This window comes from Microtus pennsylvanicus, chromosome 2 (assembly GCF_037038515.1).
Source record: "Microtus pennsylvanicus isolate mMicPen1 chromosome 2, mMicPen1.hap1, whole genome shotgun sequence".
Classification (NCBI taxonomy): domain Eukaryota; kingdom Metazoa; phylum Chordata; class Mammalia; order Rodentia; family Cricetidae; genus Microtus; species Microtus pennsylvanicus.
Window position 1 is genome coordinate 66,638,051 of NC_134580.1, and position 26,829 is coordinate 66,664,879.

At 38.5% G+C, this 26,829-nt stretch overlaps 1 protein-coding gene across 1 annotated transcript in view; it reads left to right on the forward strand.

Annotated features, from left to right (window-relative positions):
* Window positions 1-24,918: 24,918 nt before the first annotated feature.
* LOC142843613 (uncharacterized) overlaps window positions 24,919-26,829 on the forward strand; it is a 51,527-nt gene continuing 49,616 nt past the window's right edge. The window contains exon 1 of the mRNA XM_075961241.1: window positions 24,919-25,031. Within this exon, the coding sequence (XP_075817356.1) occupies window positions 24,927-25,031 (105 nt within the window). The 5' untranslated portion in view covers window positions 24,919-24,926. The remainder of the gene's footprint in view (window positions 25,032-26,829) is intronic.

Consider the following 26,829-nt stretch of genomic DNA (forward strand, 5'->3'; position numbering starts at 1 on the left):
GAAGAAGTCGTTAGTACTTTGCAGACTGAGCTCAGGCAGAAACAGGAAGAGCAAGCTGCACAGGTAGGATGATGGCGCCTCCATTAGGATAGAATCCATGGGGTCCAGAATGGTGCAGGTGGCAAGTCAATCCCGGCAGTCACTTGAAAAGCTTGGTAGATGAAAGTATAGTAGCTAGGATATTAAAGCCAAGCCTAGGAGGGTGTGGCAGAAGAAGCCACAAGTATGGTAAGTGGTTCATATCTTAGTAGGAAACATCAGAACCCCTCAAAAATGCCTTAGGTTGGTGAACTTGCCATAGCTTTATGATGACTGTTTTTATTCCTTGAGTCAAGATACTCCAATTTAAACGCACACAGAGATTCTGTATCTCAGGAACGGGCTCATGGCGGAACTCAAAGGAAACGGATAGATACAACAAAAGAAATCAAATCATTGCCTCCATTCTTTTCTGATTAAAATCTTGTTAGGAAGATATATCTTAGCCTTAAAGCCACTTACTGAACATAGACTAAAGAAGTGGAGAGGGTATGAGGCTCATTGCTAATGACTCTAGTATGCAGCGTTCTTCTTCATGGTCATTCTGAAGCCAGAGCCAGACCATTAGTGCTCTCCTGTCAGTCTGTCCCTCCCTGCCTGCCCCCCCCCACTTGCTTCCTGGTCTACTCATTTATTAGAGTTTGCATGTGTGTGTGTGACGGTCTTGATATTTGCACATATTCAGTGTATTTTTCCTGTATGGACCGTGTGTTTTCAGAAACTCTTGAATTACACGATGCATAGCATTCGGTCAGCTCCGATGCTTTCATTTTTTTCCTTGCAAGTTCCTCTTGACCTTTATTTTTGGTTGTGTATTTTTTTTCCCAATTTTGATTAATATTTTTTTGATTTATTATTTTTCTTATTTAACTCAAGGCATTCTGTTTTGTGTTGGGCTTTTTCTTCTGAAACGAGTTTTCTTTTTCATCAACTTCATGAATTTTATTAATTTTCCAAACTTTTCTAACTCTATCGTTCCTTCATGTCCTCTTCATTTTTCTTAAACATGTTTAACGATGAAATAAGTTACAGTGTTTTTCAGCATATTTTTCTGCTCCTTATTCCTCGTGATTTTTGTTGTTGTTTTTGAAGGAAGGTCTCACAATGTAGCCCAGTTTTACCTTGAACTTGTGGCAGTCCTCCTGTCTCAGCCTCTTGAGTGCTGGAATTATAGGCATGAGCCACCATGCCTGACTTTTGAATGGTATTATGTAATTGTTCATGCATCTTTTGTGTGAATGTTTTTGCTTACATGTATGTATATGCACTACATAACCCCAGAGGTCAGACGAGGACATCAGATCCCCTGCAACTGGAGTTACAGATAGCGTGGGTGCTGTGATGGAACCTGCATCTTTTCACAAGAGTAGCAAGTGCTAGTTGCCACTGAACCATTGCTAAACCTCTATACAGATCGCATTTGGGTTTTTTTTTCCTGTGGATGGCCTGCATTTAGCCATGATCAAAGACCGGGAAGTGTTGCATCTCTTCTAATACTAGCTGCCACCTATTCCTACAAATTCTTCTTGGTTACCTTGGATTTTTCCCTATTCCACAGGAACATCAGATGTAGCTCTATTGCTGTCTTTTTTTTTTATCATTATTATTTTATAGTCTCTAATGCCAAGAAAATCCCAATTTTTATTGTTTGCCCTTAACTTGTTTAGTGCAAGGTTTTTAGGATAGATTTTACATATTGTTACTGTTTTCCATGTTTTTCTGCTCACTGTCTATTTGGTCTGTCTCTTTGCTATGTTAGCTTTCAAAGAAATTGAAAAGCGTATTGCTGTTGCTTCTGTCTTCTTCTGAAAAGTTTTGGCAATTCAATGATACTTTATAAATTAGCAAGTAAAATTCTTTTTGCATTATTAAAGTGGAAATTAGAAAAAAATAGGGTAGGTATTGAAGGCAAATGAGAAAGTCAAAAGAACTAAAAGTTGCCAATCCCATTGCTTAACTAAATATTTTTCCCCTTCCGTTGAATAAGAAATCGACTGCGATGGAGGAGATTGTCTTGATGAAGCAGCAGCTTCAAGAAAAGGAAGAAGTCGTTAGTACTTTGCAGACTGAGCTCAGGCAGAAACAGGAAGAGCAAGCTGCACAGGTAGGATGATGGCGCCTCCATTAGGATAGAATCCATGGGGTCCAGAATGGTGCAGGTGGCAAGTCAATCCCGGCAGTCACTTGAAAAGCTTGGTAGATGAAAGTATAGTAGCTAGGATATTAAAGCCAAGCCTAGGAGGGTGTGGCAGAAGAAGCCACAAGTATGGCAAGTGGTTCATATCTTAGTAGGAAACATCAGAACCCCTCAAAAATGCCTTAGGTTGGTGAACTTGCCATAGCTTTATGATGACTGTTTTTATTCCTTGAGTCAAGATACTCCAATTTAAACGCACACAGAGATTCTGTATCTCAGGAATGGGCTCATGGCGGAACTCAAAGGAAACGGATAGATACAACAAAAGAAATCAAATCATTGCCTCCATTCTTTTCTGATTAAAATCTTGTTAGGAAGATATATCTTAGCCTTAAAGCCACTTACTGAACATAGACTAAAGAAGTGGAGAAGGTATGAGGCTCATTGCTAATGACTCTAGTATGCAGCGTTCTTCTTCATGGTCATTCTGAAGCCAGAGCCAGACCATTAGTGCTCTCCTGTCAGTCTGTCCCTCCCTGCCTGCCCCCCCCCCCACTTGCTTCCTGGTCTACTCATTTATTAGAGTTTGCATGTGTGTGTGTGACGGTCTTGATATTTGCACATATTCAGTGTATTTTTCCTGTATGGACCGTGTGTTTTCAGAAACTCTTGAATTACATGATGCATAGCATTCGGTCAGCTCCGATGCTTTCATTTTTTTCCTTGCAAGTTTCTCTTGACCTTTATTTTTGGTTGTGTATTTTTTTTTCCCAATTTTGATTAATATTTTTTTGATTTATTATTTTTCTTATTTAACTCAAGGCATTCTGTTTTGTGTTGGGCTTTTTCTTCTGAAACGAGTTTTCTTTTTATCTACTTCATGAATTTTATTAATTTTCCAAACTTTTCTAACTCTATCGTTCCTTCATGTCCTCTTCATTTTTCTTAAACATGATTAAGGTTGAAATAAGTTACAGTGTTTTTCAGCATATTTTTCTGCTCCTTATTCCTCATGATTTTTGTTGTTGTTTTTGAAGGAAGGTCTCACAATGTAGCCTAGTTTTACCTTGAACTTGTGGCAGTCCTCCTGTCTCAGCCTCTTGAGTGCTGGAATTATAGGCATGAGCCACCATGCCTGACTTTTGAATGGTATTATGTAATTGTTCATGCATCTTTTGTTTGAATGTTTTTGCTTACATGTATGTATATGCACTACATAACCCCAGAGGTCAGACGAGGACATCAGATCCCCTGCAACTGGAGTTACAGATAGCGTGGGTGCTGTGATGGAACCTGGATCTTTTCACAAGAGTAGCAAGTGCTAGTTGCCACTGAACCATTGCTAAACCTCTATACAGATCGCATTTGGGTTTTTTTTTCCTGTGGATGGCCTGCATTTAGCCATGATCAAAGACCGGGAAGTGTTGCATCTCTTCTAATACTAGCTGCCACCTATTCCTACAAATTCTTCTTGGTTACCTTGGATTTTTCCTTATTCCACAGGAACATCAGATGTAGCTCTATTGCTGTCTTTTTTTTTTTATCATTATTATTTTATAGTCTCTAATGCCAAGAAAATCCCAATATTTATTGTTTGCCCTTAACTTGTTTAGTGCAAGGTTTTTAGGATAGATTTTACATATTGTTACTGTTTTCCATGTTTTTCTGCTCACTGTCTATTTGGTCTGTCTCTTTGCTATGTTAGCTTTCAAAGAAATTGAAAAGCGTATTGCTATTGCTTCTGTCTTCTTCTGAAAAGTTTTGGCAATTCAATGATACTTTATAAATTAGCAAGTAAAATTCTTTTTGCATTATTAAAGTGGAAATTAGAAAAAAATAGGGTAGGTATTGAAGGCAAATGAGAAAGTCAAAAGAACTAAAAGTTGCCAATTCCCATTGCTTAACTAAATATTTTTCCCCTTCCGTTGAATAAGAAATCGACTGCGATGGAGGAGATTGTCTTGATGAAGCAGCAGCTTCAAGAAAAGGAAGAAGTCGTTAGTACTTTGCAGACTGAGCTCAGGCAGAAACAGGAAGAGCAAGCTGCACAGGTAGGATGATGGCGCCTCCATTAGGATAGAATCCATGGGGTCCAGAATGGTGCAGGTGGCAAGTCAATCCCGGCAGTCACTTGAAAAGCTTGGTAGATGAAAGTATAGTAGCTAGGATATTAAAGCCAAGCCTAGGAGGGTGTGGCAGAAGAAGCCACAAGTATGGCAAGTGGTTCATATCTTAGTAGGAAACATCAGAACCCCTCAAAAATGCCTTAGGTTGGTGAACTTGCCATAGCTTTATGATGACTGTTTTTATTCCTTGAGTCAAGATACTCCAATTTAAACGCACACAGAGATTCTGTATCTCAGGAACGGGCTCATGGCGGAACTCAAAGGAAACGGATAGATACAACAAAAGAAATCAAATCATTGCCTCCATTCTTTTCTGATTAAAATCTTGTTAGGAAGATATATCTTAGCCTTAAAGCCACTTACTGAACATAGACTAAAGAAGTGGAGAAGGTATGAGGCTCATTGCTAATGACTCTAGTATGCAGCGTTCTTCTTCATGGTCATTCTGAAGCCAGAGCCAGACCATTAGTGCTCTCCTGTCAGTCTGTCCCTCCCTGCCTGCCCCCCCCCCCACTTGCTTCCTGGTCTACTCATTTATTAGAGTTTGCATGTGTGTGTGTGACGGTCTTGATATTTGCACATATTCAGTGTATTTTTCCTGTATGGACCGTGTGTTTTCAGAAACTCTTGAATTACATGATGCATAGCATTCGGTCAGCTCCGATGCTTTCATTTTTTTCCTTGCAAGTTTCTCTTGACCTTTATTTTTGGTTGTGTATTTTTTTTTCCCAATTTTGATTAATATTTTTTTGATTTATTATTTTTCTTATTTAACTCAAGGCATTCTGTTTTGTGTTGGGCTTTTTCTTCTGAAACGAGTTTTCTTTTTATCTACTTCATGAATTTTATTAATTTTCCAAACTTTTCTAACTCTATCGTTCCTTCATGTCCTCTTCATTTTTCTTAAACATGATTAAGGTTGAAATAAGTTACAGTGTTTTTCAGCATATTTTTCTGCTCCTTATTCCTCATGATTTTTGTTGTTGTTTTTGAAGGAAGGTCTCACAATGTAGCCTAGTTTTACCTTGAACTTGTGGCAGTCCTCCTGTCTCAGCCTCTTGAGTGCTGGAATTATAGGCATGAGCCACCATGCCTGACTTTTGAATGGTATTATGTAATTGTTCATGCATCTTTTGTTTGAATGTTTTTGCTTACATGTATGTATATGCACTACATAACCCCAGAGGTCAGACGAGGACATCAGATCCCCTGCAACTGGAGTTACAGATAGCGTGGGTGCTGTGATGGAACCTGGATCTTTTCACAAGAGTAGCAAGTGCTAGTTGCCACTGAACCATTGCTAAACCTCTATACAGATCGCATTTGGGTTTTTTTTTCCTGTGGATGGCCTGCATTTAGCCATGATCAAAGACCGGGAAGTGTTGCATCTCTTCTAATACTAGCTGCCACCTATTCCTACAAATTCTTCTTGGTTACCTTGGATTTTTCCCTATTCCACAGGAACATCAGATGTAGCTCTATTGCTGTCTTTTTTTTTTTATCATTATTATTTTATAGTCTCTAATGCCAAGAAAATCCCAATATTTATTGTTTGCCCTTAACTTGTTTAGTGCAAGGTTTTTAGGATAGATTTTACATATTGTTACTGTTTTCCATGTTTTTCTGCTCACTGTCTATTTGGTCTGTCTCTTTGCTATGTTAGCTTTCAAAGAAATTGAAAAGCGTATTGCTATTGCTTCTGTCTTCTTCTGAAAAGTTTTGGCAATTCAATGATACTTTATAAATTAGCAAGTAAAATTCTTTTTGCATTATTAAAGTGGAAATTAGAAAAAAATAGGGTAGGTATTGAAGGCAAATGAGAAAGTCAAAAGAACTAAAAGTTGCCAATTCCCATTGCTTAACTAAATATTTTTCCCCTTCCGTTGAATAAGAAATCGACTGCGATGGAGGAGATTGTCTTGATGAAGCAGCAGCTTCAAGAAAAGGAAGAAGTCGTTAGTACTTTGCAGACTGAGCTCAGGCAGAAACAGGAAGAGCAAGCTGCACAGGTAGGATGATGGCGCCTCCATTAGGATAGAATCCATGGGGTCCAGAATGGTGCAGGTGGCAAGTCAATCCCGGCAGTCACTTGAAAAGCTTGGTAGATGAAAGTATAGTAGCTAGGATATTAAAGCCAAGCCTAGGAGGGTGTGGCAGAAGAAGCCACAAGTATGGCAAGTGGTTCATATCTTAGTAGGAAACATCAGAACCCCTCAAAAATGCCTTAGGTTGGTGAACTTGCCATAGCTTTATGATGACTGTTTTTATTCCTTGAGTCAAGATACTCCAATTTAAACGCACACAGAGATTCTGTATCTCAGGAACGGGCTCATGGCGGAACTCAAAGGAAACGGATAGATACAACAAAAGAAATCAAATCATTGCCTCCATTCTTTTCTGATTAAAATCTTGTTAGGAAGATATATCTTAGCCTTAAAGCCACTTACTGAACATAGACTAAAGAAGTGGAGAAGGTATGAGGCTCATTGCTAATGACTCTAGTATGCAGCGTTCTTCTTCATGGTCATTCTGAAGCCAGAGCCAGACCATTAGTGCTCTCCTGTCAGTCTGTCCCTCCCTGCCTGCCCCCCCCCCCACTTGCTTCCTGGTCTACTCATTTATTAGAGTTTGCATGTGTGTGTGTGACGGTCTTGATATTTGCACATATTCAGTGTATTTTTCCTGTATGGACCGTGTGTTTTCAGAAACTCTTGAATTACATGATGCATAGCATTCGGTCAGCTCCGATGCTTTCATTTTTTTCCTTGCAAGTTTCTCTTGACCTTTATTTTTGGTTGTGTATTTTTTTTTCCCAATTTTGATTAATATTTTTTTGATTTATTATTTTTCTTATTTAACTCAAGGCATTCTGTTTTGTGTTGGGCTTTTTCTTCTGAAACGAGTTTTCTTTTTATCTACTTCATGAATTTTATTAATTTTCCAAACTTTTCTAACTCTATCGTTCCTTTCATGTCCTCTTCATTTTTCTTAAACATGATTAAGGTTGAAATAAGTTACAGTGTTTTTCAGCATATTTTTCTGCTCCTTATTCCTCATGATTTTTGTTGTTGTTTTTGAAGGAAGGTCTCACAATGTAGCCTAGTTTTACCTTGAACTTGTGGCAGTCCTCCTGTCTCAGCCTCTTGAGTGCTGGAATTATAGGCATGAGCCACCATGCCTGACTTTTGAATGGTATTATGTAATTGTTCATGCATCTTTTGTTTGAATGTTTTTGCTTACATGTATGTATATGCACTACATAACCCCAGAGGTCAGACGAGGACATCAGATCCCCTGCAACTGGAGTTACAGATAGCGTGGGTGCTGTGATGGAACCTGCATCTTTTCACAAGAGTAGCAAGTGCTAGTTGCCACTGAACCATTGCTAAACCTCTATACAGATCGCATTTGGGTTTTTTTTTCCTGTGGATGGCCTGCATTTAGCCATGATCAAAGACCGGGAAGTGTTGCATCTCTTCTAATACTAGCTGCCACCTATTCCTACAAATTCTTCTTGGTTACCTTGGATTTTTCCCTATTCCACAGGAACATCAGATGTAGCTCTATTGCTGTCTTTTTTTTTTATCATTATTATTTTATAGTCTCTAATGCCAAGAAAATCCCAATTTTTATTGTTTGCCCTTAACTTGTTTAGTGCAAGGTTTTTAGGATAGATTTTACATATTGTTACTGTTTTCCATGTTTTTCTGCTCACTGTCTATTTGGTCTGTCTCTTTGCTATGTTAGCTTTCAAAGAAATTGAAAAGCGTATTGCTATTGCTTCTGTCTTCTTCTGAAAAGTTTTGGCAATTCAATGATACTTTATAAATTAGCAAGTAAAATTCTTTTTGCATTATTAAAGTGGAAATTAGAAAAAAATAGGGTAGGTATTCAAGGCAAATGAGAAAGTCAAAAGAACTAAAAGTTGCCAATTCCCATTGCTTAACTAAATATTTTTCCCCTTCCGTTGAATAAGAAATCGACTGCGATGGAGGAGATTGTCTTGATGAAGCAGCAGCTTCAAGAAAAGGAAGAAGTCGTTAGTACTTTGCAGACTGAGCTCAGGCAGAAACAGGAAGAGCAAGCTGCACAGGTAGGATGATGGCGCCTCCATTAGGATAGAATCCATGGGGTCCAGAATGGTGCAGGTGGCAAGTCAATCCCGGCAGTCACTTGAAAAGCTTGGTAGATGAAAGTATAGTAGCTAGGATATTAAAGCCAAGCCTAGGAGGGTGTGGCAGAAGAAGCCACAAGTATGGTAAGTGGTTCATATCTTAGTAGGAAACATCAGAACCCCTCAAAAATGCCTTAGGTTGGTGAACTTGCCATAGCTTTATGATGACTGTTTTTATTCCTTGAGTCAAGATACTCCAATTTAAACGCACACAGAGATTCTGTATCTCAGGAACGGGCTCATGGCGGAACTCAAAGGAAACGGATAGATACAACAAAAGAAATCAAATCATTGCCTCCATTCTTTTCTGATTAAAATCTTGTTAGGAAGATATATCTTAGCCTTAAAGCCACTTACTGAACATAGACTAAAGAAGTGGAGAGGGTATGAGGCTCATTGCTAATGACTCTAGTATGCAGCGTTCTTCTTCATGGTCATTCTGAAGCCAGAGCCAGACCATTAGTGCTCTCCTGTCAGTCTGTCCCTCCCTGCCTGCCCCCCCCCCCACTTGCTTCCTGGTCTACTCATTTATTAGAGTTTGCATGTGTGTGTGTGACGGTCTTGATATTTGCACATATTCAGTGTATTTTTCCTGTATGGACCGTGTGTTTTCAGAAACTCTTGAATTACATGATGCATAGCATTCGGTCAGCTCCGATGCTTTCATTTTTTTCCTTGCAAGTTTCTCTTGACCTTTATTTTTGGTTGTGTATTTTTTTTCCCAATTTTGATTAATATTTTTTTGATTTATTATTTTTCTTATTTAACTCAAGGCATTCTGTTTTGTGTTGGGCTTTTTCTTCTGAAACGAGTTTTCTTTTTCATCAACTTCATGAATTTTATTAATTTTCCAAACTTTTCTAACTCTATCGTTCCTTCATGTCCTCTTCATTTTTCTTAAACATGTTTAACGATGAAATAAGTTACAGTGTTTTTCAGCATATTTTTCTGCTCCTTATTCCTCGTGATTTTTGTTGTTGTTTTTGAAGGAAGGTCTCACAATGTAGCCCAGTTTTACCTTGAACTTGTGGCAGTCCTCCTGTCTCAGCCTCTTGAGTGCTGGAATTATAGGCATGAGCCACCATGCCTGACTTTTGAATGGTATTATGTAATTGTTCATGCATCTTTTGTGTGAATGTTTTTGCTTACATGTATGTATATGCACTACATAACCCCAGAGGTCAGACGAGGACATCAGATCCCCTGCAACTGGAGTTACAGATAGCGTGGGTGCTGTGATGGAACCTGGATCTTTTCACAAGAGTAGCAAGTGCTAGTTGCCACTGAACCATTGCTAAACCTCTATACAGATCGCATTTGGGTTTTTTTTTCCTGTGGATGGCCTGCATTTAGCCATGATCAAAGACCGGGAAGTGTTGCATCTCTTCTAATACTAGCTGCCACCTATTCCTACAAATTCTTCTTGGTTACCTTGGATTTTTCCCTATTCCACAGGAACATCAGATGTAGCTCTATTGCTGTCTTTTTTTTTATCATTATTATTTTATAGTCTCTAATGCCAAGAAAATCCCAATTTTTATTGTTTGCCCTTAACTTGTTTAGTGCAAGGTTTTTAGGATAGATTTTACATATTGTTACTGTTTTCCATGTTTTTCTGCTCACTGTCTATTTGGTCTGTCTCTTTGCTATGTTAGCTTTCAAAGAAATTGAAAAGCGTATTGCTATTGCTTCTGTCTTCTTCTGAAAAGTTTTGGCAATTCAATGATACTTTATAAATTAGCAAGTAAAATTCTTTTTGCATTATTAAAGTGGAAATTAGAAAAAAATAGGGTAGGTATTCAAGGCAAATGAGAAAGTCAAAAGAACTAAAAGTTGCCAATCCCATTGCTTAACTAAATATTTTTCCCCTTCCGTTGAATAAGAAATCGACTGCGATGGAGGAGATTGTCTTGATGAAGCAGCAGCTTCAAGAAAAGGAAGAAGTCGTTAGTACTTTGCAGACTGAGCTCAGGCAGAAACAGGAAGAGCAAGCTGCACAGGTAGGATGATGGCGCCTCCATTAGGATAGAATCCATGGGGTCCAGAATGGTGCAGGTGGCAAGTCAATCCCGGCAGTCACTTGAAAAGCTTGGTAGATGAAAGTATAGTAGCTAGGATATTAAAGCCAAGCCTAGGAGGGTGTGGCAGAAGAAGCCACAAGTATGGTAAGTGGTTCATATCTTAGTAGGAAACATCAGAACCCCTCAAAAATGCCTTTTAGGTTGGTGAACTTGCCATAGCTTTATGATGACTGTTTTTATTCCTTGAGTCAAAATACTCCAATTTAAACGCACACAGAGATTCTGTATCTCAGGAACGGGCTCATGGCGGAACTCAAAGGAAACGGATAGATACAACAAAAGAAATCAAATCATTGCCTCCATTCTTTTCTGATTAAAATCTTGTTAGGAAGATATATCTTAGCCTTAAAGCCACTTACTGAACATAGACTAAAGAAGTGGAGAGGGTATGAGGCTCATTGCTAATGACTCTAGTATGCAGCGTTCTTCTTCATGGTCATTCTGAAGCCAGAGCCAGACCATTAGTGCTCTCCTGTCAGTCTGTCCCTCCCTGCCTGCCCCCCCCACTTGCTTCCTGGTCTACTCATTTATTAGAGTTTGCATGTGTGTGTGTGACGGTCTTGATATTTGCACATATTCAGTGTATTTTTCCTGTATGGACCGTGTGTTTTCAGAAACTCTTGAATTACATGATGCATAGCATTCGGTCAGCTCCGATGCTTTCATTTTTTTCCTTGCAAGTTCCTCTTGACCTTTATTTTTGGTTGTGTATTTTTTTTCCCAATTTTGATTAATATTTTTTTGATTTATTATTTTTCTTATTTAACTCAAGGCATTCTGTTTTGTGTTGGGCTTTTTCTTCTGAAACGAGTTTTCTTTTTCATCAACTTCATGAATTTTATTAATTTTCCAAACTTTTCTAACTCTATCGTTCCTTCATGTCCTCTTCATTTTTCTTAAACATGTTTAACGATGAAATAAGTTACAGTGTTTTTCAGCATATTTTTCTGCTCCTTATTCCTCGTGATTTTTGTTGTTGTTTTTGAAGGAAGGTCTCACAATGTAGCCCAGTTTTACCTTGAACTTGTGGCAGTCCTCCTGTCTCAGCCTCTTGAGTGCTGGAATTATAGGCATGAGCCACCATGCCTGACTTTTGAATGGTATTATGTAATTGTTCATGCATCTTTTGTGTGAATGTTTTTGCTTACATGTATGTATATGCACTACATAACCCCAGAGGTCAGACGAGGACATCAGATCCCCTGCAACTGGAGTTACAGATAGCGTGGGTGTTGTGATGGAACCTGGATCTTTTCACAAGAGTAGCAAGTGCTAGTTGCCACTGAACCATTGCTAAACCTCTATACAGATCGCATTTGGGTTTTTTTTTCCTGTGGATGGCCTGCATTTAGCCATGATCAAAGACCGGGAAGTGTTGCATCTCTTCTAATACTAGCTGCCACCTATTCCTACAAATTCTTCTTGGTTACCTTGGATTTTTCCCTATTCCACAGGAACATCAGATGTAGCTCTATTGCTGTCTTTTTTTTTATCATTATTATTTTATAGTCTCTAATGCCAAGAAAATCCCAATTTTTATTGTTTGCCCTTAACTTGTTTAGTGCAAGGTTTTTAGGATAGATTTTACATATTGTTACTGTTTTCCATGTTTTTCTGCTCACTGTCTATTTGGTCTGTCTCTTTGCTATGTTAGCTTTCAAAGAAATTGAAAAGCGTATTGCTGTTGCTTCTGTCTTCTTCTGAAAAGTTTTGGCAATTCAATGATACTTTATAAATTAGCAAGTAAAATTCTTTTTGCATTATTAAAGTGGAAATTAGAAGAAAATAGGGTAGGTATTCAAGGCAAATGAGAAAGTCAAAAGAACTAAAAGTTGCCAATCCCATTGCTTAACTAAATATTTTCCCCTTCCGTTGAATAAGAAATCGACTGCGATGGAGGAGATTGTCTTGATGAAGCAGCAGCTTCAAGAAAAGGAAGAAGTCGTTAGTACTTTGCAGACTGAGCTCAGGCAGAAACAGGAAGAGCAAGCTGCACAGGTAGGATGATGGCGCCTCCATTAGGATAGAATCCATGGGGTCCAGAATGGTGCAGGTGGCAAGTCAATCCCGGCAGTCACTTGAAAAGCTTGGTAGATGAAAGTATAGTAGCTAGGATATTAAAGCCAAGCCTAGGAGGGTGTGGCAGAAGAAGCCACAAGTATGGTAAGTGGTTCATATCTTAGTAGGAAACATCAGAACCCCTCAAAAATGCCTTAGGTTGGTGAACTTGCCATAGCTTTATGATGACTGTTTTTATTCCTTGAGTCAAGATACTCCAATTTAAACGCACACAGAGATTCTGTATCTCAGGAACGGGCTCATGGCGGAACTCAAAGGAAACGGATAGATACAACAAAAGAAATCAAATCATTGCCTCCATTCTTTTCTGATTAAAATCTTGTTAGGAAGATATATCTTAGCCTTAAAGCCACTTACTGAACATAGACTAAAGAAGTGGAGAGGGTATGAGGCTCATTGCTAATGACTCTAGTATGCAACGTTCTTCTTCATGGTCATTCTGAAGCCAGAGCCAGACCATTAGTGCTCTCCTGTCAGTCTGTCCCTCCCTGCCTGCCCCCCCCCACTTGCTTCCTGGTCTACTCATTTATTAGAGTTTGCATGTGTGTGTGTGACGGTCTTGATATTTGCACATATTCAGTGTATTTTTCCTGTATGGACCGTGTGTTTTCAGAAACTCTTGAATTACATGATGCATAGCATTCGGTCAGCTCCGATGCTTTCATTTTTTTCCTTGCAAGTTTCTCTTGACCTTTATTTTTGGTTGTGTATTTTTTTTCCCAATTTTGATTAATATTTTTTTGATTTATTATTTTTCTTATTTAACTCAAGGCATTCTGTTTTGTGTTGGGCTTTTTCTTCTGAAACGAGTTTTCTTTTTCATCAACTTCATGAATTTTATTAATTTTCCAAACTTTTCTAACTCTATCGTTCCTTCATGTCCTCTTCATTTTTCTTAAACATGTTTAACGATGAAATAAGTTACAGTGTTTTTCAGCATATTTTTCTGCTCCTTATTCCTCGTGATTTTTGTTGTTGTTTTTGAAGGAAGGTCTCACAATGTAGCCCAGTTTTACCTTGAACTTGTGGCAGTCCTCCTGTCTCAGCCTCTTGAGTGCTGGAATTATAGGCATGAGCCACCATGCCTGACTTTTGAATGGTATTATGTAATTGTTCATGCATCTTTTGTGTGAATGTTTTTGCTTACATGTATGTATATGCACTACATAACCCCAGAGGTCAGACGAGGACATCAGATCCCCTGCAACTGGAGTTACAGATAGCGTGGGTGCTGTGATGGAACCTGGATCTTTTCACAAGAGTAGCAAGTGCTAGTTGCCACTGAACCATTGCTAAACCTCTATACAGATCGCATTTGGGTTTTTTTTTCCTGTGGATGGCCTGCATTTAGCCATGATCAAAGACCGGGAAGTGTTGCATCTCTTCTAATACTAGCTGCCACCTATTCCTACAAATTCTTCTTGGTTACCTTGGATTTTTCCCTATTCCACAGGAACATCAGATGTAGCTCTATTGCTGTCTTTTTTTTTATCATTATTATTTTATAGTCTCTAATGCCAAGAAAATCCCAATTTTTATTGTTTGCCCTTAACTTGTTTAGTGCAAGGTTTTTAGGATAGATTTTACATATTGTTACTGTTTTCCATGTTTTTCTGCTCACTGTCTATTTGGTCTGTCTCTTTGCTATGTTAGCTTTCAAAGAAATTGAAAAGCGTATTGCTATTGCTTCTGTCTTCTTCTGAAAAGTTTTGGCAATTCAATGATACTTTATAAATTAGCAAGTAAAATTCTTTTTGCATTATTAAAGTGGAAATTAGAAAAAAATAGGGTAGGTATTCAAGGCAAATGAGAAAGTCAAAAGAACTAAAAGTTGCCAATTCCCATTGCTTAACTAAATATTTTTCCCCTTCCGTTGAATAAGAAATCGACTGCGATGGAGGAGATTGTCTTGATGAAGCAGCAGCTTCAAGAAAAGGAAGAAGTCGTTAGTACTTTGCAGACTGAGCTCAGGCAGAAACAGGAAGAGCAAGCTGCACAGGTAGGATGATGGCGCCTCCATTAGGATAGAATCCATGGGGTCCAGAATGGTGCAGGTGGCAAGTCAATCCCGGCAGTCACTTGAAAAGCTTGGTAGATGAAAGTATAGTAGCTAGGATATTAAAGCCAAGCCTAGGAGGGTGTGGCAGAAGAAGCCACAAGTATGGTAAGTGGTTCATATCTTAGTAGGAAACATCAGAACCCCTCAAAAATGCCTTAGGTTGGTGAACTTGCCATAGCTTTATGATGACTGTTTTTATTCCTTGAGTCAAGATACTCCAATTTAAACGCACACAGAGATTCTGTATCTCAGGAACGGGCTCATGGCGGAACTCAAAGGAAACGGATAGATACAACAAAAGAAATCAAATCATTGCCTCCATTCTTTTCTGATTAAAATCTTGTTAGGAAGATATATCTTAGCCTTAAAGCCACTTACTGAACATAGACTAAAGAAGTGGAGAGGGTATGAGGCTCATTGCTAATGACTCTAGTATGCAACGTTCTTCTTCATGGTCATTCTGAAGCCAGAGCCAGACCATTAGTGCTCTCCTGTCAGTCTGTCCCTCCCTGCCTGCCCCCCCCCCACTTGCTTCCTGGTCTACTCATTTATTAGAGTTTGCATGTGTGTGTGTGACGGTCTTGATATTTGCACATATTCAGTGTATTTTTCCTGTATGGACCGTGTGTTTTCAGAAACTCTTGAATTACATGATGCATAGCATTCGGTCAGCTCCGATGCTTTCATTTTTTTCCTTGCAAGTTCCTCTTGACCTTTATTTTTGGTTGTGTATTTTTTTTCCCAATTTTGATTAATATTTTTTTGATTTATTATTTTTCTTATTTAACTCAAGGCATTCTGTTTTGTGTTGGGCTTTTTCTTCTGAAACGAGTTTTCTTTTTCATCAACTTCATGAATTTTATTAATTTTCCAAACTTTTCTAACTCTATCGTTCCTTCATGTCCTCTTCATTTTTCTTAAACATGTTTAACGATGAAATAAGTTACAGTGTTTTTCAGCATATTTTTCTGCTCCTTATTCCTCGTGATTTTTGTTGTTGTTTTTGAAGGAAGGTCTCACAATGTAGCCCAGTTTTACCTTGAACTTGTGGCAGTCCTCCTGTCTCAGCCTCTTGAGTGCTGGAATTATAGGCATGAGCCACCATGCCTGACTTTTGAATGGTATTATGTAATTGTTCATGCATCTTTTGTGTGAATGTTTTTGCTTACATGTATGTATATGCACTACATAACCCCAGAGGTCAGACGAGGACATCAGATCCCCTGCAACTGGAGTTACAGATAGCGTGGGTGTTGTGATGGAACCTGGATCTTTTCACAAGAGTAGCAAGTGCTAGTTGCCACTGAACCATTGCTAAACCTCTATACAGATCGCATTTGGGTTTTTTTTTTCCTGTGGATGGCCTGCATTTAGCCATGATCAAAGACCGGGAAGTGTTGCATCTCTTCTAATACTAGCTGCCACCTATTCCTACAAATTCTTCTTGGTTACCTTGGATTTTTCCCTATTCCACAGGAACATCAGATGTAGCTCTATTGCTGTCTTTTTTTTTATCATTATTATTTTATAGTCTCTAATGCCAAGAAAATCCCAATTTTTATTGTTTGCCCTTAACTTGTTTAGTGCAAGGTTTTTAGGATAGATTTTACATATTGTTACTGTTTTCCATGTTTTTCTGCTCACTGTCTATTTGGTCTGTCTCTTTGCTATGTTAGCTTTCAAAGAAATTGAAAAGCGTATTGCTGTTGCTTCTGTCTTCTTCTGAAAAGTTTTGGCAATTCAATGATACTTTATAAATTAGCAAGTAAAATTCTTTTTGCATTATTAAAGTGGAAATTAGAAGAAAATAGGGTAGGTATTCAAGGCAAATGAGAAAGTCAAAAGAACTAAAAGTTGCCAATCCCATTGCTTAACTAAATATTTTCCCCTTCCGTTGAATAAGAAATCGACTGCGATGGAGGAGATTGTCTTGATGAAGCAGCAGCTTCAAGAAAAGGAAGAAGTCGTTAGTACTTTGCAGACTGAGCTCAGGCAGAAACAGGAAGAGCAAGCTGCACAGGTAGGATGATGGCGCCTCCATTAGGATAGAATCCATGGGGTCCAGAATGGTGCAGGTGGCAAGTCAATCCCGGCAGTCACTTGAAAAGCTTGGTAGATGAAAGTATAGTAGCTAGGATATTAAAGCCAAGCCTAGGAGGGTGTGGCAGAAGAAGCCACAAGTATGGTAAGTGGTTCATATCTTAGTAGGAAACATCAGAACCCCTCAAAAATGCCTTAGGTTGGTGAACTTGCCATAGCTTTATGATGACTGTTTTTATTCCTTGAGTCAAGATACTCCAATTTAAACGCACACAGAGATTCTGTATCTCAGGAACGGGCTCATGGCGGAACTCAAAGGAAACGGATAGATACAACAAAAGAAATCAAATCATTGCCTCCATTCTTTTCTGATTAAAATCTTGTTAGGAAGATATATCTTAGCCTTAAAGCCACTTACTGAACATAGACTAAAGAAGTGGAGAGGGTATGAGGCTCATTGCTAATGACTCTAGTATGCAACGTTCTTCTTCATGGTCATTCTGAAGCCAGAGCCAGACCATTAGTGCTCTCCTGTCAGTCTGTCCCTCCCTGCCTGCCCCCCCCCACTTGCTTCCTGGTCTACTCATTTATTAGAGTTTGCATGTGTGTGTGTGACGGTCTTGATATTTGCACATATTCAGTGTATTTTTCCTGTATGGACCGTGTGTTTTCAGAAACTCTTGAATTACATGATGCATAGCATTCGGTCAGCTCCGATGCTTTCATTTTTTTCCTTGCAAGTTTCTCTTGACCTTTATTTTTGGTTGTGTATTTTTTTTCCCAATTTTGATTAATATTTTTTTGATTTATTATTTTTCTTATTTAACTCAAGGCATTCTGTTTTGTGTTGGGCTTTTTCTTCTGAAACGAGTTTTCTTTTTCATCAACTTCATGAATTTTATTAATTTTCCAAACTTTTCTAACTCTATCGTTCCTTCATGTCCTCTTCATTTTTCTTAAACATGTTTAACGATGAAATAAGTTACAGTGTTTTTCAGCATATTTTTCTGCTCCTTATTCCTCGTGATTTTTGTTGTTGTTTTTGAAGGAAGGTCTCACAATGTAGCCCAGTTTTACCTTGAACTTGTGGCAGTCCTCCTGTCTCAGCCTCTTGAGTGCTGGAATTATAGGCATGAGCCACCATGCCTGACTTTTGAATGGTATTATGTAATTGTTCATGCATCTTTTGTGTGAATGTTTTTGCTTACATGTATGTATATGCACTACATAACCCCAGAGGTCAGACGAGGACATCAGATCCCCTGCAACTGGAGTTACAGATAGCGTGGGTGCTGTGATGGAACCTGGATCTTTTCACAAGAGTAGCAAGTGCTAGTTGCCACTGAACCATTGCTAAACCTCTATACAGATCGCATTTGGGTTTTTTTTTCCTGTGGATGGCCTGCATTTAGCCATGATCAAAGACCGGGAAGTGTTGCATCTCTTCTAATACTAGCTGCCACCTATTCCTACAAATTCTTCTTGGTTACCTTGGATTTTTCCCTATTCCACAGGAACATCAGATGTAGCTCTATTGCTGTCTTTTTTTTTATCATTATTATTTTATAGTCTCTAATGCCAAGAAAATCCCAATTTTTATTGTTTGCCCTTAACTTGTTTAGTGCAAGGTTTTTAGGATAGATTTTACATATTGTTACTGTTTTCCATGTTTTTCTGCTCACTGTCTATTTGGTCTGTCTCTTTGCTATGTTAGCTTTCAAAGAAATTGAAAAGCGTATTGCTATTGCTTCTGTCTTCTTCTGAAAAGTTTTGGCAATTCAATGATACTTTATAAATTAGCAAGTAAAATTCTTTTTGCATTATTAAAGTGGAAATTAGAAAAAAATAGGGTAGGTATTCAAGGCAAATGAGAAAGTCAAAAGAACTAAAAGTTGCCAATTCCCATTGCTTAACTAAATATTTTTCCCCTTCCGTTGAATAAGAAATCGACTGCGATGGAGGAGATTGTCTTGATGAAGCAGCAGCTTCAAGAAAAGGAAGAAGTCGTTAGTACTTTGCAGACTGAGCTCAGGCAGAAACAGGAAGAGCAAGCTGCACAGGTAGGATGATGGCGCCTCCATTAGGATAGAATCCATGGGGTCCAGAATGGTGCAGGTGGCAAGTCAATCCCGGCAGTCACTTGAAAAGCTTGGTAGATGAAAGTATAGTAGCTAGGATATTAAAGCCAAGCCTAGGAGGGTGTGGCAGAAGAAGCCACAAGTATGGTAAGTGGTTCATATCTTAGTAGGAAACATCAGAACCCCTCAAAAATGCCTTAGGTTGGTGAACTTGCCATAGCTTTATGATGACTGTTTTTATTCCTTGAGTCAAGATACTCCAATTTAAACGCACACAGAGATTCTGTATCTCAGGAACGGGCTCATGGCAGAACTCAAAGGAAACGGATAGATACAACAAAAGAAATCAAATCATTGCCTCCATTCTTTTCTGATTAAAATCTTGTTAGGAAGATATATCTTAGCCTTAAAGCCACTTACTGAACATAGACTAAAGAAGTGGAGAGGGTATGAGGCTCATTGCTAATGACTCTAGTATGCAACGTTCTTCTTCATGGTCATTCTGAAGCCAGAGCCAGACCATTAGTGCTCTCCTGTCAGTCTGTCCCTCCCTGCCTGCCCCCCCCCCACTTGCTTCCTGGTCTACTCATTTATTAGAGTTTGCATGTGTGTGTGTGACGGTCTTGATATTTGCACATATTCAGTGTATTTTTCCTGTATGGACCGTGTGTTTTCAGAAACTCTTGAATTACATGATGCATAGCATTCGGTCAGCTCCGATGCTTTCATTTTTTTCCTTGCAAGTTTCTCTTGACCTTTATTTTTGGTTGTGTATTTTTTTTCCCAATTTTGATTAATATTTTTTTGATTTATTATTTTTCTTATTTAACTCAAGGCATTCTGTTTTGTGTTGGGCTTTTTCTTCTGAAACGAGTTTTCTTTTTCATCAACTTCATGAATTTTATTAATTTTCCAAACTTTTCTAACTCTATCGTTCCTTCATGTCCTCTTCATTTTTCTTAAACATGTTTAACGATGAAATAAGTTACAGTGTTTTTCAGCATATTTTTCTGCTCCTTATTCCTCGTGATTTTTGTTGTTGTTTTTGAAGGAAGGTCTCACAATGTAGCCCAGTTTTACCTTGAACTTGTGGCAGTCCTCCTGTCTCAGCCTCTTGAGTGCTGGAATTATAGGCATGAGCCACCATGCCTGACTTTTGAATGGTATTATGTAATTGTTCATGCATCTTTTGTGTGAATGTTTTTGCTTACATGTATGTATATGCACTACATAACCCCAGAGGTCAGACGAGGACATCAGATCCCCTGCAACTGGAGTTACAGATAGCGTGGGTGCTGTGATGGAACCTGGATCTTTTCACAAGAGTAGCAAGTGCTAGTTGCCACTGAACCATTGCTAAACCTCTATACAGATCGCATTTGGGTTTTTTTTCCTGTGGATGGCCTGCATTTAGCCATGATCAAAGACCGGGAAGTGTTGCATCTCTTCTAATACTAGCTGCCACCTATTCCTACAAATTCTTCTTGGTTACCTTGGATTTTTCCCTATTCCACAGGAACATCAGATGTAGCTCTATTGCTGTCTTTTTTTTTATCATTATTATTTTATAGTCTCTAATGCCAAGAAAATCCCAATTTTTATTGTTTGCCCTTAACTTGTTTAGTGCAAGGTTTTTAGGATAGATTTTACATATTGTTACTGTTTTCCATGTTTTTCTGCTCACTGTCTATTTGGTCTGTCTCTTTGCTATGTTAGCTTTCAAAGAAATTGAAAAGCGTATTGCTATTGCTTCTGTCTTCTTCTGAAAAGTTTTGGCAATTCAATGATACTTTATAAATTAGCAAGTAAAATTCTTTTTGCATTATTAAAGTGGAAATTAGAAAAAAATAGGGTAGGTATTGAAGGCAAATGAGAAAGTCAAAAGAACTAAAAGTTGCCAATCCCATTGCTTAACTAAATATTTTTCCCCTTCCGTTGAATAAGAAATCGACTGCGATGGAGGAGATTGTCTTGATGAAGCAGCAGCTTCAAGAAAAGGAAGAAGTCGTTAGTACTTTGCAGACTGAGCTCAGGCAGAAACAGGAAGAGCAAGCTGCACAGGTAGGATGATGGCGCCTCCATTAGGATAGAATCCATGGGGTCCAGAATGGTGCAGGTGGCAAGTCAATCCCGGCAGTCACTTGAAAAGCTTGGTAGATGAAAGTATAGTAGCTAGGATATTAAAGCCAAGCCTAGGAGGGTGTGGCAGAAGAAGCCACAAGTATGGTAAGTGGTTCATATCTTAGTAGGAAACATCAGAACCCCTCAAAAATGCCTTAGGTTGGTGAACTTGCCATAGCTTTATGATGACTGTTTTTATTCCTTGAGTCAAGATACTCCAATTTAAACGCACACAGAGATTCTGTATCTCAGGAACGGGCTCATGGCGGAACTCAAAGGAAACGGATAGATACAACAAAAGAAATCAAATCATTGCCTCCATTCTTTTCTGATTAAAATCTTGTTAGGAAGATATATCTTAGCCTTAAAGCCACTTACTGAACATAGACTAAAGAAGTGGAGAGGGTATGAGGCTCATTGCTAATGACTCTAGTATGCAGCGTTCTTCTTCATGGTCATTCTGAAGCCAGAGCCAGACCATTAGTGCTCTCCTGTCAGTCTGTCCCTCCCTGCCTGCCCCCCCCCCACTTGCTTCCTGGTCTACTCATTTATTAGAGTTTGCATGTGTGTGTGTGACGGTCTTGATATTTGCACATATTCAGTGTATTTTTCCTGTATGGACCGTGTGTTTTCAGAAACTCTTGAATTACATGATGCATAGCATTCGGTCAGCTCCGATGCTTTCATTTTTTTCCTTGCAAGTTTCTCTTGACCTTTATTTTTGGTTGTGTATTTTTTTTCCCAATTTTGATTAATATTTTTTTGATTTATTATTTTTCTTATTTAACTCAAGGCATTCTGTTTTGTGTTGGGCTTTTTCTTCTGAAACGAGTTTTCTTTTTCATCAACTTCATGAATTTTATTAATTTTCCAAACTTTTCTAACTCTATCGTTCCTTCATGTCCTCTTCATTTTTCTTAAACATGTTTAACGATGAAATAAGTTACAGTGTTTTTCAGCATATTTTTCTGCTCCTTATTCCTCGTGATTTTTGTTGTTGTTTTTGAAGGAAGGTCTCACAATGTAGCCCAGTTTTACCTTGAACTTGTGGCAGTCCTCCTGTCTCAGCCTCTTGAGTGCTGGAATTATAGGCATGAGCCACCATGCCTGACTTTTGAATGGTATTATGTAATTGTTCATGCATCTTTTGTGTGAATGTTTTTGCTTACATGTATGTATATGCACTACATAACCCCAGAGGTCAGACGAGGACATCAGATCCCCTGCAACTGGAGTTACAGATAGCGTGGGTGCTGTGATGGAACCTGGATCTTTTCACAAGAGTAGCAAGTGCTAGTTGCCACTGAACCATTGCTAAACCTCTATACAGATCGCATTTGGGTTTTTTTTTCCTGTGGATGGCCTGCATTTAGCCATGATCAAAGACCGGGAAGTGTTGCATCTCTTCTAATACTAGCTGCCACCTATTCCTACAAATTCTTCTTGGTTACCTTGGATTTTTCCCTATTCCACAGGAACATCAGATGTAGCTCTATTGCTGTCTTTTTTTTTTATCATTATTATTTTATAGTCTCTAATGCCAAGAAAATCCCAATTTTTATTGTTTGCCCTTAACTTGTTTAGTGCAAGGTTTTTAGGATAGATTTTACATATTGTTACTGTTTTCCATGTTTTTCTGCTCACTGTCTATTTGGTCTGTCTCTTTGCTATGTTAGCTTTCAAAGAAATTGAAAAGCGTATTGCTATTGCTTCTGTCTTCTTCTGAAAAGTTTTGGCAATTCAATGATACTTTATAAATTAGCAAGTAAAATTCTTTTTGCATTATTAAAGTGGAAATTAGAAGAAAATAGGGTAGGTATTCAAGGCAAATGAGAAAGTCAAAAGAACTAAAAGTTGCCAATCCCATTGCTTAACTAAATATTTTCCCCTTCCGTTGAATAAGAAATCGACTGCGATGGAGGAGATTGTCTTGATGAAGCAGCAGCTTCAAGAAAAGGAAGAAGTCGTTAGTACTTTGCAGACTGAGCTCAGGCAGAAACAGGAAGAGCAAGCTGCACAGGTAGGATGATGGCGCCTCCATTAGGATAGAATCCATGGGGTCCAGAATGGTGCAGGTGGCAAGTCAATCCCGGCAGTCACTTGAAAAGCTTGGTAGATGAAAGTATAGTAGCTAGGATATTAAAGCCAAGCCTAGGAGAGTGTGGCAGAAGAAGCCACAAGTATGGTAAGTGGTTCATATCTTAGTAGGAAACATCAGAACCCCTCAAAAATGCCTTAGGTTGGTGAACTTGCCATAGCTTTATGATGACTGTTTTTATTCCTTGAGTCAAGATACTCCAATTTAAACGCACACAGAGATTCTGTATCTCAGGAACGGGCTCATGGCGGAACTCAAAGGAAACGGATAGATACAACAAAAGAAATCAAATCATTGCCTCCATTCTTTTCTGATTAAAATCTTGTTAGGAAGATATATCTTAGCCTTAAAGCCACTTACTGAACATAGACTAAAGAAGTGGAGAGGGTATGAGGCTCATTGCTAATGACTCTAGTATGCAGCGTTCTTCTTCATGGTCATTCTGAAGCCAGAGCCAGACCATTAGTGCTCTCCTGTCAGTCTGTCCCTCCCTGCCTGCCCCCCCACTTGCTTCCTGGTCTACTCATTTATTAGAGTTTGCATGTGTGTGTGTGACGGTCTTGATATTTGCACATATTCAGTGTATTTTTCCTGTATGGACCGTGTGTTTTCAGAAACTCTTGAATTACATGATGCATAGCATTCGGTCAGCTCCGATGCTTTCATTTTTTTCCTTGCAAGTTTCTCTTGACCTTTATTTTTGGTTGTGTATTTTTTTTCCCAATTTTGATTAATATTTTTTTGATTTATTATTTTTCTTATTTAACTCAAGGCATTCTGTTTTGTGTTGGGCTTTTTCTTCTGAAACGAGTTTTCTTTTTCATCAACTTCATGAATTTTATTAATTTTCCAAACTTTTCTAACTCTATCGTTCCTTCATGTCCTCTTCATTTTTCTTAAACATGTTTAACGATGAAATAAGTTACAGTGTTTTTCAGCATATTTTTCTGCTCCTTATTCCTCGTGATTTTTGTTGTTGTTTTTGAAGGAAGGTCTCACAATGTAGCCCAGTTTTACCTTGAACTTGTGGCAGTCCTCCTGTCTCAGCCTCTTGAGTGCTGGAATTATAGGCATGAGCCACCATGCCTGACTTTTGAATGGTATTATGTAATTGTTCATGCATCTTTTGTGTGAATGTTTTTGCTTACATGTATGTATATGCACTACATAACCCCAGAGGTCAGACGAGGACATCAGATCCCCTGCAACTGGAGTTACAGATAGCGTGGGTGCTGTGATGGAACCTGGATCTTTTCACAAGAGTAGCAAGTGCTAGTTGCCACTGAACCATTGCTAAACCTCTATACAGATCGCATTTGGGTTTTTTTTTCCTGTGGATGGCCTGCATTTAGCCATGATCAAAGACCGGGAAGTGTTGCATCTCTTCTAATACTAGCTGCCACCTATTCCTACAAATTCTTCTTGGTTACCTTGGATTTTTCCCTATTCCACAGGAACATCAGATGTAGCTCTATTGCTGTCTTTTTTTTTTATCATTATTATTTTATAGTCTCTAATGCCAAGAAAATCCCAATTTTTATTGTTTGCCCTTAACTTGTTTAGTGCAAGGTTTTTAGGATAGATTTTACATATTGTTACTGTTTTCCATGTTTTTCTGCTCACTGTCTATTTGGTCTGTCTCTTTGCTATGTTAGCTTTCAAAGAAATTGAAAAGCGTATTGCTGTTGCTTCTGTCTTCTTCTGAAAAGTTTTGGCAATTCAATGATACTTTATAAATTAGCAAGTAAAATTCTTTTTGCATTATTAAAGTGGAAATTAGAAGAAAATAGGGTAGGTATTCAAGGCAAATGAGAAAGTCAAAAGAACTAAAAGTTGCCAATCCCATTGCTTAACTAAATATTTTCCCCTTCCGTTGAATAAGAAATCGACTGCGATGGAGGAGATTGTCTTGATGAAGCAGCAGCTTCAAGAAAAGGAAGAAGTCGTTAGTACTTTGCAGACTGAGCTCAGGCAGAAACAGGAAGAGCAAGCTGCACAGGTAGGATGATGGCGCCTCCATTAGGATAGAATCCATGGGGTCCAGAATGGTGCAGGTGGCAAGTCAATCCCGGCAGTCACTTGAAAAGCTTGGTAGATGAAAGTATAGTAGCTAGGATATTAAAGCCAAGCCTAGGAGAGTGTGGCAGAAGAAGCCACAAGTATGGTAAGTGGTTCATATCTTAGTAGGAAACATCAGAACCCCTCAAAAATGCCTTAGGTTGGTGAACTTGCCATAGCTTTATGATGACTGTTTTTATTCCTTGAGTCAAGATACTCCAATTTAAACGCACACAGAGATTCTGTATCTCAGGAACGGGCTCATGGCGGAACTCAAAGGAAACGGATAGATACAACAAAAGAAATCAAATCATTGCCTCCATTCTTTTCTGATTAAAATCTTGTTAGGAAGATATATCTTAGCCTTAAAGCCACTTACTGAACATAGACTAAAGAAGTGGAGAGGGTATGAGGCTCATTGCTAATGACTCTAGTATGCAGCGTTCTTCTTCATGGTCATTCTGAAGCCAGAGCCAGACCATTAGTGCTCTCCTGTCAGTCTGTCCCTCCCTGCCTGCCCCCCCCCACTTGCTTCCTGGTCTACTCATTTATTAGAGTTTGCATGTGTGTGTGTGACGGTCTTGATATTTGCACATATTCAGTGTATTTTTCCTGTATGGACCGTGTGTTTTCAGAAACTCTTGAATTACATGATGCATAGCATTCGGTCAGCTCCGATGCTTTCATTTTTTTCCTTGCAAGTTTCTCTTGACCTTTATTTTTGGTTGTGTATTTTTTTTCCCAATTTTGATTAATATTTTTTTGATTTATTATTTTTCTTATTTAACTCAAGGCATTCTGTTTTGTGTTGGGCTTTTTCTTCTGAAACGAGTTTTCTTTTTCATCAACTTCATGAATTTTATTAATTTTCCAAACTTTTCTAACTCTATCGTTCCTTTATGTCCTCTTCATTTTTCTTAAACATGTTTAACGATGAAATAAGTTACAGTGTTTTTCAGCATATTTTTCTGCTCCTTATTCCTCGTGATTTTTGTTGTTGTTTTTGAAGGAAGGTCTCACAATGTAGCCCAGTTTTACCTTGAACTTGTGGCAGTCCTCCTGTCTCAGCCTCTTGAGTGCTGGAATTATAGGCATGAGCCACCATGCCTGACTTTTGAATGGTATTATGTAATTGTTCATGCATCTTTTGTGTGAATGTTTTTGCTTACATGTATGTATATGCACTACATAACCCCAGAGGTCAGACGAGGACATCAGATCCCCTGCAACTGGAGTTACAGATAGCGTGGGTGCTGTGATGGAACCTGGATCTTTTCACAAGAGTAGCAAGTGCTAGTTGCCACTGAACCATTGCTAAACCTCTATACAGATCGCATTTGGGTTTTTTTTTCCTGTGGATGGCCTGCATTTAGCCATGATCAAAGACCGGGAAGTGTTGCATCTCTTCTAATACTAGCTGCCACCTATTCCTACAAATTCTTCTTGGTTACCTTGGATTTTTCCCTATTCCACAGGAACATCAGATGTAGCTCTATTGCTGTCTTTTTTTTTTTTATCATTATTATTTTATAGTCTCTAATGCCAAGAAAATCCCAATTTTTATTGTTTGCCCTTAACTTGTTTAGTGCAAGGTTTTTAGGATAGATTTTACATATTGTTACTGTTTTCCATGTTTTTCTGCTCACTGTCTATTTGGTCTGTCTCTTTGCTATGTTAGCTTTCAAAGAAATTGAAAAGCGTATTGCTGTTGCTTCTGTCTTCTTCTGAAAAGTTTTGGC